General features: G+C 38.6%; 1 protein-coding gene across 1 annotated transcript in view; it reads right to left on the bottom strand.

Moving 5' to 3' along the window:
* TPO (thyroid peroxidase) overlaps positions 1-15,755 on the bottom strand; it is a 1,574,682-nt gene that overhangs the window by 57,365 nt on the left and 1,501,562 nt on the right. Inside the window, exon 10 of the mRNA XM_044086790.1 lies at positions 13,936-14,106. Coding sequence (XP_043942725.1) covers positions 13,936-14,106 — 171 coding nt within the window. The remainder of the gene's footprint in view (positions 1-13,935; positions 14,107-15,755) is intronic.

Genomic DNA, 15,755 nt, shown 5'->3' with positions numbered 1-15,755 from the left:
AGAAAGTATATTTTATACTCCTAGAGTGCAGGTCATGGCTGAAAAGGGTCAGTAGACCTATAGCTGGCCTTAGGCTTAGGCCCACTAGATGGATGCCTAGGGTACCACTCTAGCAGGGGTGCTTTTCCAGCATTTAATTGTTTATTTTTGTATTTTTTGTAGGCAGGGTATAGATTAATGTGTTCCCAGACAGGTTCTTGTCTCTCAAACCATGTTTCTCTAGGGTCACTTGAGAAACTAGCTTGACTCTTCAAAGGAGGGAGAGATGTTATGATGTGAGATATTCCAGCTATGCTGGGAGAAGTAAGGCAGTAGATGTGTAACATATGCCAGTATAGCTAGCTGGAGTTTTGTAAAGAATTATATATCATGTGTATATCAAATTGATTTGTACAGGTGCTTGTATTGAAAATGTATTTGTAAAGTTGCTTGTGTTAAAAAAAGGTACAAGTGAGTCCTGCTGGGGCAAAAAAGAAGTATACCTGTATGACAGACTGTATGGTAACTATTGAAAGGAATACATTGTAGCAGAGGATACTGGAAGAGAAGAGGTTAATATCAGTCCGGCTAAATTTGAAAAATAGTTTGAAATTAAATTACTTGATATAAGCCATAAAGATTGTATATGACAGGTCTCAATGCAGCCAGAGACAAAAAGGCTGTACTAGAAAGCCTTCTGTATTGTCTTTAGCAGTGAACTAATTGCTATGCTGGAAGGGTGGAAGTGCTAGAATGGTTTTATGGCTTCCAGATGTTATAACACATCTTAGCAAAACTCTATCTGTGTGTGGTAACACATATGTGCAAGATTCTGGTTCAGTTTCTAGTAAAGGGGAGTAGTATGGGAACCAGAAATCCGATGACCAGATGTATGTGATGTCATTCTCTAATTCAGGTCTGAAATTATGTTTTAATATTAGATGAGACAGAAATCTCACAGCAGTCAGTTTTTTTGGAACCTGACATAGAAGGATCTCTCTCCCGCTTCATCTTGCCTTGCTTTAGTAAATAACCAGGGAATAGTAATTCTTTAAATCAGTTAGGAAACTCTAGTGAGATTAGTTAAGTACTATTTTTATGTATTTGTGTGAATCTATTAATTTGTGTTATTTTAATATTTCCTGTGATTGAAACTCTGGTATTTATTGTAAATAGATATGTAGTATTTTCATGTTCTTTTATTTATTATTAAATATAATTAAACTTTTCATTCTGTCTGGTCCTTTAGAGAATATTTTAACCTTTGAGAATACTTATATTTATTTATTTATTTTATTTATTATTTCTTTTATATTTGTTTATCAGGTAATGTTCGACTGGGCTGGGAGCCCGTTTTCAGCAGAGACCTGGGGAGAAAAGCTCCACACATACAATAAAATTTAGACAGACTAAAACAGTATGAATCAATACAAATTAGTCAATTTCAACATACAATACAATTTAGACCATAGACTAAAACAATAGAATCAATACATATTAGTCAATTTCAAGCAGTACAACCCAGCAATTTTAGTATTTGACATGAGTGTATATAGTGTATCTGTATATAATCTAAAAACTAGCTAATAATTTACTTGTGGAATTCAGACGAAATTAGAAAAAATGCAGATTGAGTAAGAAATTGAAATTGTAGATAGTTTGTAACTAGATACATTTGTGAGAGAGTTTTTGTGAGTAGAAGAGGATAGACAAAAGAAATGCAAAGGTGGGAAGAGAGAAAGGAGTCTAGAAAAGGGTAGACAGATATTAATGCAGAAAGAGAGCAAAAAGCAGTGGTCTGTATATAGGAGAAAAAGGTGAGGAGGTGTTGAGCCAAAACAGTTATCCAGGAGAGCAATAGGGGCATAGCCAGTTGCTTCTAAGGTGTTCTTTCAGTTTTAGTTTAAAAACAGGATAGGAGGGAGTACTCTGTATGTTTAGTGGTAGGGAATTCCAGTACTTATTTGGTATTTATTGACACTGTGACCACTCCTGAAAGCCCTACTGCATTGGTCAAACACTTCAATTTGTATTAGTATTACAATTTATATTAGTATTAATTTCACTCAGTATAATTGGGTACCCTTGTAAAAGCCTTAGAGTAGCTGGCTTTGGACTGTGTGTGTCTTTTTTTGTTCCAAGTGAATGTCCCTCATTGGTGTGAGGATTCAGGCTCCTTGATTACTGTCCCAGAGGAGGGGATGTCACATACACTTTTTTTTTGTAGTTTTATGTGGCTTCTTTAAAATATGTGGAATGAATGCAGGAAAAACTGAAGAGTAAGATAAACTGTGAGAAAAAGGAAAAAAAAGTAATCTGAATGGTGTAGGTAGACCAGGATGGGATGTTTGGATGGTATATTTTCTTGGGCAGGGTGCTGTGGCGCCCTTTTGCCTAGGGTACCAGGTGACCAAAGGCCAGACCTGAGTAGACCAGCCTACCTATCTGGAAGGTCTACTGGAGAGTCCAGCCTGTTATATTGTTTACTAGTTTCCAAAATGTAATTTGATTGAAGTTTTAGGCATTTTGAGATCCAGCAATTGAGATAGCTATATGCCTTTTCATGGCTTTATTATCTAATTTACATAGCAGGGTGTAGATGTTTTGCTTTTTATGAAAAATCAGATTTTAATTTGCTGTTTAAAGGTTTCATTGTCATTTTCTAATTAAGAGGGATGGGGTAGGCTTCAATGAAACAAGACCACATTTTTGTTCTTTCAAAGGAAAAATGTTTCCTCACTATCTGACACAATGTTTTATTAAAGATAGTGGGATATGAGGAACATATATGATCACAGGTCAAGGTTAGGATTTTTCATTGACTTTAGTCACCATAACAGGTTCAGGTTTGTCAGTCACTGCTTCAATAGCATCTCTAAGTTTATAGAATAATTTGAGTTCTGTTTTTAACTATTTGCTGTGTTTTATTTTTTGAAGCCTAGATATCAAAAGAAAGTATGTGTTTTGAAGTTAAATGATTTGGCTGCTGAGGTAGCTAATGTTTCTGGGTAATTGAGATTCAAGAATTCTTCCCAAATGATTAGAAAAAACATCTGTTCAGTTTCTGGGTTTACTATTGAGTCTTTTTGTGGAAAGTATGAAGTTGGAGGTCTTTGTTTTATGATGGGGTTATTTTCTTAAAGGAGGAAGGGGAGTGGTGAACTTTTGAGGGTGGAGATTCTGATGATGATAGATGGTTAATTAGTGATAACAGTGTACACAAGAGTGTTGTCTCCACATTGCTGGTTTGGTCTGATAAGTCTTGAACAAGCTGGGACAAGGTAAAGTTGGTTAGAAATTCAAAGATATCAAACTTCTTGGTTTTAAGGGGGTTAATTTTGAAATCACCCAAGATGATTAGGTTTTAGACATGAATTGTTATTTTCAAGTATGTTATGGATCAGTATTTTAAATTTTAGAATGCTAGCAGGAGGGCGAAGTATGCATCTATTATTGTTATTGGGAAAGGGCTGCTAAGGTTGAAAGTAATTTTGATCAATTTGTGGTCATGGTTATTAGATGAGGATTTCTGGCTGTGGGATTTTAGCTGTATTTTTTCTTTAATGAAGAGAGGTTTCCACAACCTGATCTGTTCCATGGTTGTGCATTGAAAAAGCAATTAAAGTTTGGGAAGTGGAACGTAAGGTTGGGAGTGTCATGTTTAAGCCATGATTCCACAATGGCCAAAATGCCTGTGCTGTTTGTTTTGGTGAAGGAGATGATTATTTATTTATTTATTTAAAATGCTGAATACATAAATCATGGCAACATAGAGGGCTCTTAATGATATATGTTGGTGGCCAGGGTTTTATGCTATAATAGCTTTATAAAAGAAGGATTTGCATAAGTAATGTAAGTCTGACAGAGAAGTGGAGGGAGTTTTTGAAAAACGTTATAGGATTTGCATGAGTAACATAAGTCTGATGGAGAAATAGAGGGATTTTTTGAAAAAAAAGTTAAAGTATGTAATGCTATATGAATTTCTTGCAAGAGGGAAGGAGTATATTTTAGATAACAGGAATGAGGGGATTACATTAATATAGTTTGTCAGGAAAGAGAGCTGCAGTTTTGCTTTTAAAAGTAATATTATTGGTGAAGTATTGTGAGTTTGAAACAGACAGATTGGAAGTCCTGTTTGTCTGTGGATTGTTTGGGGATATTATGGTGGGGGTTATTTGTAAGAGAGTATACCATGTCCTTCGGGTTAATATAGGGTTGCTTTTTTCATATTGTTAATTCAGTTTTGTGGAGGTGAGGAGTGTAGGTATTCAGTATAGTGGAGGATAGTTTACGTGAACATGGAAGCTTCTTTAAGTGGGAGGGTTGAAAGTATGAGGGGACCATTGGAAATAAAGGTAATGATCTGGAGATAGCTGAAGAATTGGGAGGGGGAGGGGAGCAAAGTGGGCAATGGCAATTGGACTAGTAGGAACTACTCAGTCTGAGCATTTCTAAAACCCAAAGAGACCAATGCTATTGTGAAGAAGCAGGTAAGCACAGTATCAGTCTAAAAGAAACCCAAGCAAAGTGCAAACAATAATACACATTCAGAATAAAACAAAGTTAGTTCAAATACAAATTCAGAATCAAGTTTATTTAAATACTCTATAAATACCATAAAATACGTTCAGAAAAACAATTCAGCTAAATAGTTAAACATAATCAAATAAAGTCTTGCAATCCAAGTAAGATAATATAGTAGTTAAAATCAAAGGTTATAAACTACACCACAAAGATAAAAACTTTAATGAATTCTAGAAACAACTGTATGTGGGAAATCCTCCAGTCCATCAAGCAATACATTTCAAACCTGAGGGGCCTGAAATGTAAAGGAACATACACATACACCAAAGACTTCATGCCTTTCCCTTGGAAATATCTGTAGCCCCAAAAAATTAGAGTGAACTGCATTAGAAGGGTGGTAAGGAGCCAGTAACTTTTTGATATAGGGAAACCGATGTCCTCTATGGCTAAATAAACCGGAACCAAAATCTCATAAGGTAATATATAACCGGACTCATAACCTGTGGTGGTGGTGCTGCGGTAGCATTGTCGCCTCACAGTAAGATGCTGTCTGGTTCGATTCTCAGCTAGAGCGTCTTCTGCATGGAGACATGCATGAATGGGCATACCTTCGTTGAAGGTTGTGCATCAGGGCTGGTAATTCGGCACGTAAAAATCAACTACCAATCATTAGCGGACCAGAGTTCCGCTGTGGTGACCCCTAACTGGGAAAAGCCAAAAGACTCAACAACAACATGGCAGGACTCATAGCCAGTGCAGTCTCCAAATAATTAATGTTATTCAAAGGTAATTAGATCTGAAAGTTACTAGCCAGGCTGCTGAATGTAACTGGTCAAGCTTTGGATCTGGCAGACCTAGGTAAACGGAGCTGTAGTATTACAAACAAGAAGAGACTAGGATCTGAACTATGACCAAGAGGTTCTCAGGCTAAATAACTGGTTAATAAGGGCAATATTCCTAAAATGGAAGCATAAGGAATTAACAACACCTGACAGCTGGTCCTTAATATTCACTATGCATCATGGATTATCTAAAGATTCCACATTTATGACAGAAATGCCAGCCTATAATCTTCATAAAATGTATAAGTATTTAAGGCTGGTAAATTTGAATCCCAGATGTTAGAATGAATTTCCATGGCAAATACCTTTGATATGCTTAATTCATCTAGTTACTGATCATAGGATCATAGGAGGTTACAAGGCCAATGGCTCTGGGGCCCTTACAAGCCTAACCAAGAGTTTATCCCCCCAAAAAAAACCTCAGTCAGCACCTGTCACCCCTGTCAATGAGGGACAAAGGGGGAACCTCTGGGACAAATTTGTAGTTTCCCATCCACTCATCAAGGGTGCGCTTGAAGAGGGTCAGTAAGGTACTCTGTTTGACATGTATGGGAAGTCTATTTCATAGACAGGGCAGCCTGTGAGAGACAAACCTGTCTCTTCAGCAAGTTTTGTTGATGTAGCATATTAGATTTAGGCCTATTGAGTGCATAATGTGTGAGGAGTTTGGCTTACAGATATGGAGCATCTCTAGAAGAGCAGGGTCTGATATTGCCTTGTAGGCGAGACACAGATCACCTCTAAACAATCTGTATGATACCGAGTAGAGTTATAGTGATTTGAGTCTGTCCACATAGGACAGGTGTTGGAGGCCATGGATTCTCTTTGTGAGGTATTTCTGTTGCCTTTCTAGTTGGTGCAGGTGTTTGGAGAGATAAATACTAAACGGGGCATTATACTCACTTATAGGTCTAATGAGTGAGGGGGTACAGAGAAATAATAACCTCCTTTTTTCTGGATGCAATCCCTTTCCCTTTACTTATGAGATGAACCAAGTGAAAAGCTTTTCTGACCACTGCTGTCACATAATGGTCGAATGTGTGATTGTTGTCAACTTGGGTAACCAGGTCTCTCACCACAGGTTGTGTCTTTAGGGGGTTGCTGTTAATGTGGTAATCAGTAGGAGCTGTGTTTTTGCTGAATAGGATGATAACACATTTTTTTTTTTGCATTTAACTTAAGGCCATGACTTTGGCACCAGTTATTTGTAGCTGTGGGATTCTCTTGCAGTATGTTAACATCATTTGGGGAGTCAATGACAGCACCCAGCTTACAGTCATCTGCAAACTTGGTCAGCCACAGGCCCTTTGTCTCTTCCTGGGCCTCTGAGAAGTAGATGCCAACAAGTAGGGGTCCCAGGACAGATCTCTGGGGAACACCGCTAGTGACAGGTCTGCTGTTGGAGGTGGTGGCACCTATTTTGACCTTGTGGGTCCTATCTGTGAGCCAGTTGGTCACCAATCTAATGAGATAGGGATTAACACCAAGTTGTGTTAGTTTTTCGATGATGCTTGAGTGGGGAATTGTGTCAAAGGTCTTGGCCAGGTCAAGGTAAGCTGTATGTACTAACTTTCCCTCATCCAGGGCCTTGGTGACAGTCTCAAAGAAGTCAACTAGGTTCAGTAGGCAAGATCTGCCCCTGACGATTCTGAATTGGGTGGGGTCAAGTGCTTGGAAATTGCCTGTGTCCTTGTTATGAGATCCATAATAATACGCTCCATTGGCTTTACAGATCAGACTTGTCAAGCTAATGGTGCGATAGTTTCCTGGGTCCGTAGTGGCACCACCTTTGTGCAAGGGGATGACAATGGTGGTTCTCCATTCTGCTGGAATGAAGCCTGTAATTAGGCTGTGGTTGAATAGGGTACTCAATGGCAAAGCTAGTTGTTGCTGGAGATGGTGTAGAATATAGCCTGGGATACTATCAGGTCCCATGGAGGCTGCGTTCTTTGCCTTGTATAGGGCCTTTAACACTTAATCTACAGAGGTGTAAGATGTGGGATAAGTATTGGGGATGTTGACTGGGCTTTTGCGGGGCGATAAGGGGGTGAAGTTTGCGCTGAACCTATCAGCTAGCAGGTTGGCTAAGTCAGCAGGATCACTGTAAGTGGTACCTTTAAATACTAATTTGGAACAAACTTGGGCTTTGCCATGGAGGTTACTAATGTAACTGAAGAAGGACTTGTGGTTTCCCTTTGTTTCAAAGGCTAGTTTCAACTCATAATTGGCTTTGGAGGTTTTCACTAGTGATCTAATTTGCTTGTGGAGGTGGAGGAGGGAGTTTTTCTGATTTGGAATTTGTTCCTTTTTACCCTTAGACAACAGTTTCTTCCTTTTGTTGTAAAGCCTGTTGATAGAGGATGTCAACCAGATAGGTTTGCGATTCCTTGAGGAGTAGGTTTAGTTCTGTTGGGTATGGCTGAGTCCATGCAGTTGTACAGGTGCTTGTATACTGCACTGGCATATGGTTCAGCATAGTTGTCTGCATCCTCTGAAGGTGGTGGTGGTGTGAAACTGCTGATACCCTCCTTTAGGGGGTTGTAGTCAGCTTTTGAAAAGGGATGAGACCAGCTGGTCTAGTGTATTAGAACTGATGAAGTCAAGGAATCATTGGGTGAGTGCAGGAATAGTTCACCCAGTATATGGTGGGGTAGTTGAAGTCACCAAGGATCAGGGTGTTAGGGGGTACCTTGATGGAGTCAAGTAGATCCAGGTAGGAGTAGTGGGTGTCCTGAGTCATGGATGGGGGCCTATAGCTGGCTATAACTTGGATGGGTGTCTTGCCAACTGTCAGTTGCACCTGGAGTAATTCCAGTGCCTCATGCTGGTAAACCAGTTTGGAGTTGTGCCTGTTCTTAATGAGATAGAGATTCCACCATCCTTAGTCTTACCGACCTCATTTTGGAGTTGGAAAGTGTGGAATGAGGTATAACCTGGTAAGGCAGGGGTGCTCTCCACAACCTTGAACCAAGTTTCGGTGACTGTACAGACATCAACATCTTCCAGTGTGAAGAGAGGCTCTGGTGAGTGCATTATCAGGTTAAGGCTCTTAGCATTGAGCAGCATGACCTTCAGCTTGCTTTTTGTCAGATCTTTTATGTTGGAACATTTGTCTTTGGGACATAGCCTAAAAAGGCACAATGTGGGTGGCAAGAGCCTTGGGCAAGATCCAGAACCCCAGGGGTGGCAGGTGGAGGCCATCTTTGGCAAAGCATTGAGACCTGTCAACCATGTCATCCCAGGCAGACAGATACTGGATTCCCTTGGAAAGACACCAGAAACTAAGCCAATTGCTGAAGTCAATAATTTTTTGTTGGTATTGTGGTATCATTCATGGTGAAGGTAGGATGCTGCTTAGGGCTAGGGTCATACCTGCCGAGAGCACATACTCTGAGAGATCGATCATGTCTCTCTTCATATAGTCCAGGGAGGTATGTCTCAAGTCATTCACACCAACATGGACAATGACAGAGTCATACTTTTACCTGTTGTGAAGAGACTTAAGTGCATGTGCGACATGGTGGATTCTAGTGGCTGACAAACAGCTGACGTGACCTTTTTCTTGTTGAGCCTGGTGAGGGGGACATCAGTGTGTCTCAGTATTGAGTTGCCAATGAGTAATATGTTTGGTTTGTTGTTATGCCTTATGGGCTGCGTTGGTTTATTGTTCTGCCTAATGGGCTGTATTTGTGAGACACTGGTGTGTTGATAACTGTGTGTGATGTGATTGGTGTTGTGTGTGGAATGTTTGTGAGTGTGTTTTGGGGGTATCTGTTGTTTAGGTAAGTTTTTGTTGAGGACCCCTGCATAGGTGGGTGTGTGATGTGGGTGGTATGGTGTTTGTGCTGGCAATCTCCTCTTTGTCAGGAGTACTGACTGTGATGTGAGAGAGCATGGATTCCAGCTTACTGATGTAGATGCATTTCTTGCAAGTAAGAAGAATTATATGCTAGGAGAAGGGGACTGTCCATGAACATGAGGCAGTTGTTACACTGTCTCAGTATGCCCGTGTCAACCAGGCTGGCAGGGGAAACTGACGGGAATTGTCCAGGCATAGTGTTCTGAATACTTGGCAGACTTACGGAGAGCAGGATTTTATACGGGTTTGTCCACAAAAACCCTAAATGTAAAATAACTGGACTAAAGCACAAGTGCTAAAACCAAAACTAAGATGCTTATAACAGGAAATAAATTTAATCTGGCTACTAACAAGCAGAAATAAGTGCAGAATAAGGGCTCTTGAACACTTAAGAGCGCACAGAACAGCAAACTAAGGTAATAAAGAAGGTAGAAGACAGTTACAGTAAGAAGAGCTGAATAAAGTATTAACAAACATTTTTTTTATAGTGGAGAAGGAGGAAACAGAGCAAGATTAAGAGACTACAGGGGTTGTCCTTCCTTTCCAAATGTTCTCTCTGTACACAGTAGATAGAGCTGATGAGATGGGACTGGTAGGAATGTCTGAAATCAAATAAGCAGCGGTTAGTCCTTCCCAAATGATCTCCCTGTATTCAGATGAGTCAGCAAATGAGATGGTTCCAGGAGGATTGTCCAAACACAAATTTACAGCAATGGTGGGCAGTTCCAAAGCCACCAAGATTAACATCACAAGAAGGATGAAGAGGGATTGTGGGAAACTAACTGCAGAAAGACAGAGAGATCACAATATTCAATTAATATTCAATGAAACAAATAAATAAAAAGCAGTATTATCACTGAAACAAGACAAGTGCAAACAAAAGTGTACTTAAATCAGCTTGTGTATCCAGATGATTGCAGGTGGATCACAGCCAACCAAACAGCTCAAATACTGAGCACAAATAAATGCATGGAGATGTGACTAACAATATTATAAGGCAAAGAGAAACCCCCTGGGCTAACAGTTAAACAGAACTTCAAAGAAGTGAGACAACCCCCAATGAAACCAGGTGGCTTACACTTCTAGCAAGCTAACTGCAGAGAGACAGAGAGACCACAATATTCAATTAATATTCAGTTAAAAAAATAAATAGTACTATCACTGAAACAAAACAAGGCAAGCGCAAACAAAAGTGTATTTAAATCAGCTTGTAGGTGCAGATGATCACAGCCAGGCAAACAGCTCAGATATTGAGCACAAATAAATGCACAGAGATGTAACTAACGGTGTTATATATATAGTTACTGAAGGATGCAGTCCTGGCCATGCAGCAGGGAATTCACAACAGAGTTTGACTCCAGAAGTAAGGAGAGGTATTTCTGGGTTTCATTAGAATACCATTGGTAGTATAAGTGACTCCCTTAAATGGGTTTTCCCAGAGGCATAGCTGACTTTTGTAGCACCTGGAACTAATCCCCATAGTGGCACCCCATCTCCCCCATCTCTTCATTTGAATAAAAAAAAAATCCACTCCTTGCACTGGCACCATACTATCCAGGTTGCCAGATACATGCCACCACCCTCCTGCCAATAGCTCTTCAGTAGAAGACAATAAAAAATGAAACGCAGGACTCAACCAGTCAACCAGATCCTGTTTCTCTGTACCACCCCCAACCCTCCTCATCTGAGGGGCAATTCAAAGAAAAAAAAAAGAAAAACAAAGGTCTATGATCAGTTACCCGGAGCCAATCGGGTCCTTTTTCTGAGCCCTGCTTTGACCCTCCTTCCTGAGATTTTAGTAGAGGAAAAAAATCTTTCTTATATATTTTTTTTGTTTGTTTTGTTTTAAACTGTAGCAAATTGATTGCTACATTTTGTACTTTGCATGGAGCACTTCAGCACTTAGGTTTTAATTAAAAAATAAAAGACACAAACACATTTCTTTTCATTCAAACTGTAGCAAACAATTGCTATAGTTTAGACCACATAGGGAGTGCTACAGTGCCCAGGACTGACAACAAATGCAATACTGGCTTTTTGAAGCTGGGATGCACTAAATAGAGATTAGGATCATTCTCAGATGGCCAGTTGCTCTGCTTAACACTTTTTTACCTGAAGCAGTTACTCCCTTTACCCTACCCTAGCTATCCTGCAGTTTCTCCAAAAAACATCTTGCACATACTGATCAACACAGGACCTAAGGTAGACCCATGTGGTACTCCACAGTCAAGTCTGTATAAGGACGGTGAATTAGGTGAATTAACGAAGGAGAACACCCTCAGAGCAGACTAGAATGGTATGACGCAAATCATTGCAAGACCAGATATCCAGTACCACACTACTAATTTAACCACTCCAGCAAATAGTTATATACAAAACCTTCTAGAGAGCCTTGTTAAAAAATTCAGATTTCAAGACTGGGTAATAGTTATCCACGTTTTACATGTCCAAACCCATTTTTTTAAAATGTGTTAATGAGCGTCTCATTTAATACAGGTAGAAAGGACCTTGACACTAAACTCAAAGTGAAAATCTGATACTGGATATTGCCCATGATATCGAAGACACAGATAATTACTTACTGGCCATTGATGAAGACAAAATTGACTATGTTTCATGAGATGCATGTATGTATGCTGTTTATTGGCAGAAGATCAAATTAGAACAGTTTGTCAAATAGACAAAATAAATAAATTAACTAGAAAAAATTATCTTAACTTTAATTTCTGTATTTTCTAGGCAGCAAACTAAGAAGGACAACCAGACTGACCAAGGTCAGCTGCACAGTAAAAAAAAATGAATGCTAATTCCCGTTAATCAGGAGAAAAAAGGCAGTTTCCTTGGTAATACAGCCTGTGATCAATCACTTGGAAGAGTACAGCTGGCCATTTTGCTACAACAAGGGTCTGGTGAGACAGAAAATCTGACAGGTAGATAGATAGATAGATAGATAGATAGATAGATAGATAGATAGATAGATAGATAGATAGAGAGATAGTAGAATGTCCCACAGGGTGAAACCTGTAGTCTAGCAGAGTGATACATCACCACTTGTGATTTAACTTTGTCCTAGTCAGCCTACATGTATGTAGCTCAAGGTCATACAAATATCATGTGGGACAAAATGGGAAAGATGTAGACATAACACTGGACAAAAATGTCCATTGAGGATGTCACTGTTGCTAATATTGACAAGTTCATCTGGATCATTTACCTGCTATCCTCTAAGGGCTTGTATAGTCCTGAACAAAGCTCAACTGCAAAGCAAACAATGCAGTGACCTGAGCAGGTAACTAATTCCACTAAAAAGGACATGTGTGGAAACATTCACCTGAAATATTAAGCCCAGAGTATGCACTGGTCAATAGGTAGCAGATGTAACAACTAAAGCAATCCAAAATGATTTCATTATATAAAGGCAACTGACTCCTCAACAATCTGGAGTTTGAAGTCCTCACCACCAGTTGCTTAGGGATAGATTACAGTGAACTGACAAAAATCTCCAAGAACTCTCTAAGAAATGTCCTCATGTTACCGGATAAATGGTAAATGAGGAGGCAAGCATAGGTTTCTGCTGAACCAATGAAATATTCAAAGGAATTGATCTACTTATGAGGAAGAGTGATACAGCATTACATCTCCCTCTTGTATTGTACATCATAAACAAAAGCTCACTATGACCGAGATGACTTTACTTATGACATCTCACTAAACTGCAGCCCTTTGGACCATGGTCATAACTCTACCTTGTCTTGATCTCATTAATACAAAAATAGATATAGATCCATATTTTCACCCCCCTCCTCCCATTTCAATAAAACCAAATGTAGTTGTCCAATGACAATAACATGAACCTAAATATTTAAACACAGAGTAGGTTGCTATTGTCTACAGATGACAGACTTGAAAAATGCACTGATTCTGAATGAATAGCTATTGAAACATTTGACAATTTATGCTGCTTCTCTCTGCACATCTATATTCATACTTCACAATGTTTTGCTGTATCTACGCTATATCTGCATGGTGCGTGTTATATCTTACATCCACTGCATAGAATGATGTGAGCAACCATATGAAATTCTGACACACATCAGAATGGCTAGTCCTGTATTAACTGCATAGAACTGTATGCAACATCTCTATGAATAAACTTAACCTGTATAATAAATGTTATATGGCATGGCATTTATTTTAACCTGAGGCTGAAAAGTCCAAAATGTAGTCTGGCTCATCTTCCTTCCAACACAGATATTGAGAAAGCTAACTAGCTAGATGAATATATAAATATATAAATATATAGATGGATAGACAGACAGACAAACAGACAGGCAGAGTAGATTTCATTTAGAAAGCAAGTTTCTATAGCCTTGAGTTGTTAAGGGAACAACACACAATTTACAGCTTAAGTCTGACCAAGAGCATTATGCATGCCCACGTTTCAAAGAGCAGTGCAATGTATTCCATTGAGATGGTAAAAAACTTTAAAATGTTTTAAGAGACTCCTGAGGTATATGCATTAATCAAAACAGTTCACATATTAATGTCTGTACTTACTCAAACCTGCTCATCTATGGAATACTCAGGTACTTATTTTAGAACCTGTTTAAATTTTGTGAAATATTTAAATGAGCCGCATTCAAAAATTACCGATTTAAATATAAAATAGTAGTTTGTGGTGCTTAACAAATTCACAGCAGTGATTTACAAAGTGCGCATAGATTTGTTTACCTGTGCAAACTGGTGGCTCAGAGTTCCATTTGCCGTCTGTACAGATTAATTCTTCTTTTCCTTCCAGTGCATAACCAATATTACAGGAGTAAAATGCTGAGGGTAGTCCAGTGTCTGTGCAAAGCATAACATTTCCATTTTCCACATCTGGAGGTAACCCACACTTACTAACTGGAAAATAGAACACAGAAATATATATCACTCAGAAAAATGTTTTATTCTATTAGTTAGTTGCTTTTTGTTTTATTTTTCAGCAACAAAGTGTTACTAGGACTCAGATCAAAAGTTTATGTTAAGAAATGTGTTAATCCTGTCATAAAACAATTCATCAATTTGCCTTATATTTATTACATCAAGAAACATTTTCATGTACACTAAGATACATGACATAATCTTAGTGTTAGCAATCTGGTTTCTTATAAGCAGAAAGACAATTAGTTTCAATTTTGTCTTTCTATTTTCTCATAAATGGACATGGTGGTGAGATATTTGAATGTACTAATCTTATAAGTAATATTCTGTATCACTACTGAATAGGAAATTAGCAAGGCACAGATGGTTTAAGCTTTTTTGGCAGGTCTGACTCAATCCAAAAAGTGCAAATGCATTCAAAACAGTATAAACAGTGATATGACAGACAGAAGTTTGGACATTACCAGGCATCATAAGTGCCAATAGACGGAAGTAACAAAAATAAGCAAGGGAGTTTAAGATTATTGCAAAGTGTGAGTTGACTTTTGTTCCTGGGCATGCTGCTTTTTTAAAAGATAAGTGCCTCACTTTCTTTGATCTTGCACAACTGGCAGTTGACAGTCATTTGGCCCTGTCCATAGAGACAGATGCAGCATGTCCCAATGAATTGCAGTACCATGTTTCTCATTACCCTTTTAATTGCTGTCATACTGCCAATATTTTTTTTTCATGTGGATATTTCCACAGCATATATCATTATATAAATCAGGCAGGTTCATATACTGAAGACAGGATCGTCAGTGGGTGAAAAGAACTCAGGGCTACGTTTTAAACTCTGAAAGTAAATTATAATTTTTTTATTGCTTATATAATATGAAAGACTTTGCAAAAGTGCCTTCTCTTTTGATAACTGCAAACTCATTTTTATGTGGGCTTGTACTGCAGAAAAAGAATCACTGCAGTTGTTAGAGCATAGTAGTGGGCTTTGTAATGATGTAAGTATCCCTGTCAACAACATGTAATTTTAACACCTAGTTACCTAGAGAATACCATGACCCATGAGATGCCGATCTCAGAGGCAGTACCCCAGTGTAAAAGTTTGAACTTATTGTTTATGACCAATTCATGTAGGCTGTCTAACATTGCACCCAACTTGCTCCATCCCCAGACACTTTTCCCTTCATTACTTATATAGTCTTACACATATTCACAACTCCCCTTGTACCATATCCACCTTAAAGTCACAAACAATACTACTCACTAAAGAAGTCAAAGAACAGTAATTAAGTCATTTTTAACTACAATAGTCCCTTATCTATGCAAACTTCACTCACCTAACCACCGACAATTGGGGCAACTTGGGATAAATATGGCTAGGCTTATAAGGACTCTAGGGCCATTAGCCTAGTAACCTTCCATGAACCTATGAACCTCTCAAGTTATACATAATTTACTGTACTCTTAGAAACCCCTTCTAAATAAAACATTTTTAACATCTAGACAGCACTTTCCCTAAAAATCAGGAAACACATAAACACAGAATTACCATATCCTTCTTAACAAATCCAATCCTTTTATGTTTATGCACTCAAGGCATAGCTATCCCAGCTTCCAAAATTCAAAACATC

This window comes from Protopterus annectens, chromosome 1.part1 (genome assembly GCF_019279795.1).
Source record: "Protopterus annectens isolate FY-2018-M chromosome 1.part1, PAN1.0, whole genome shotgun sequence".
Lineage (NCBI taxonomy): Eukaryota > Metazoa > Chordata > Ceratodontiformes > Protopteridae > Protopterus > Protopterus annectens.
The sequence above is the reverse complement of the archived record's forward strand: the minus strand, read 5'-3'. Positions and strand labels throughout refer to the sequence as shown.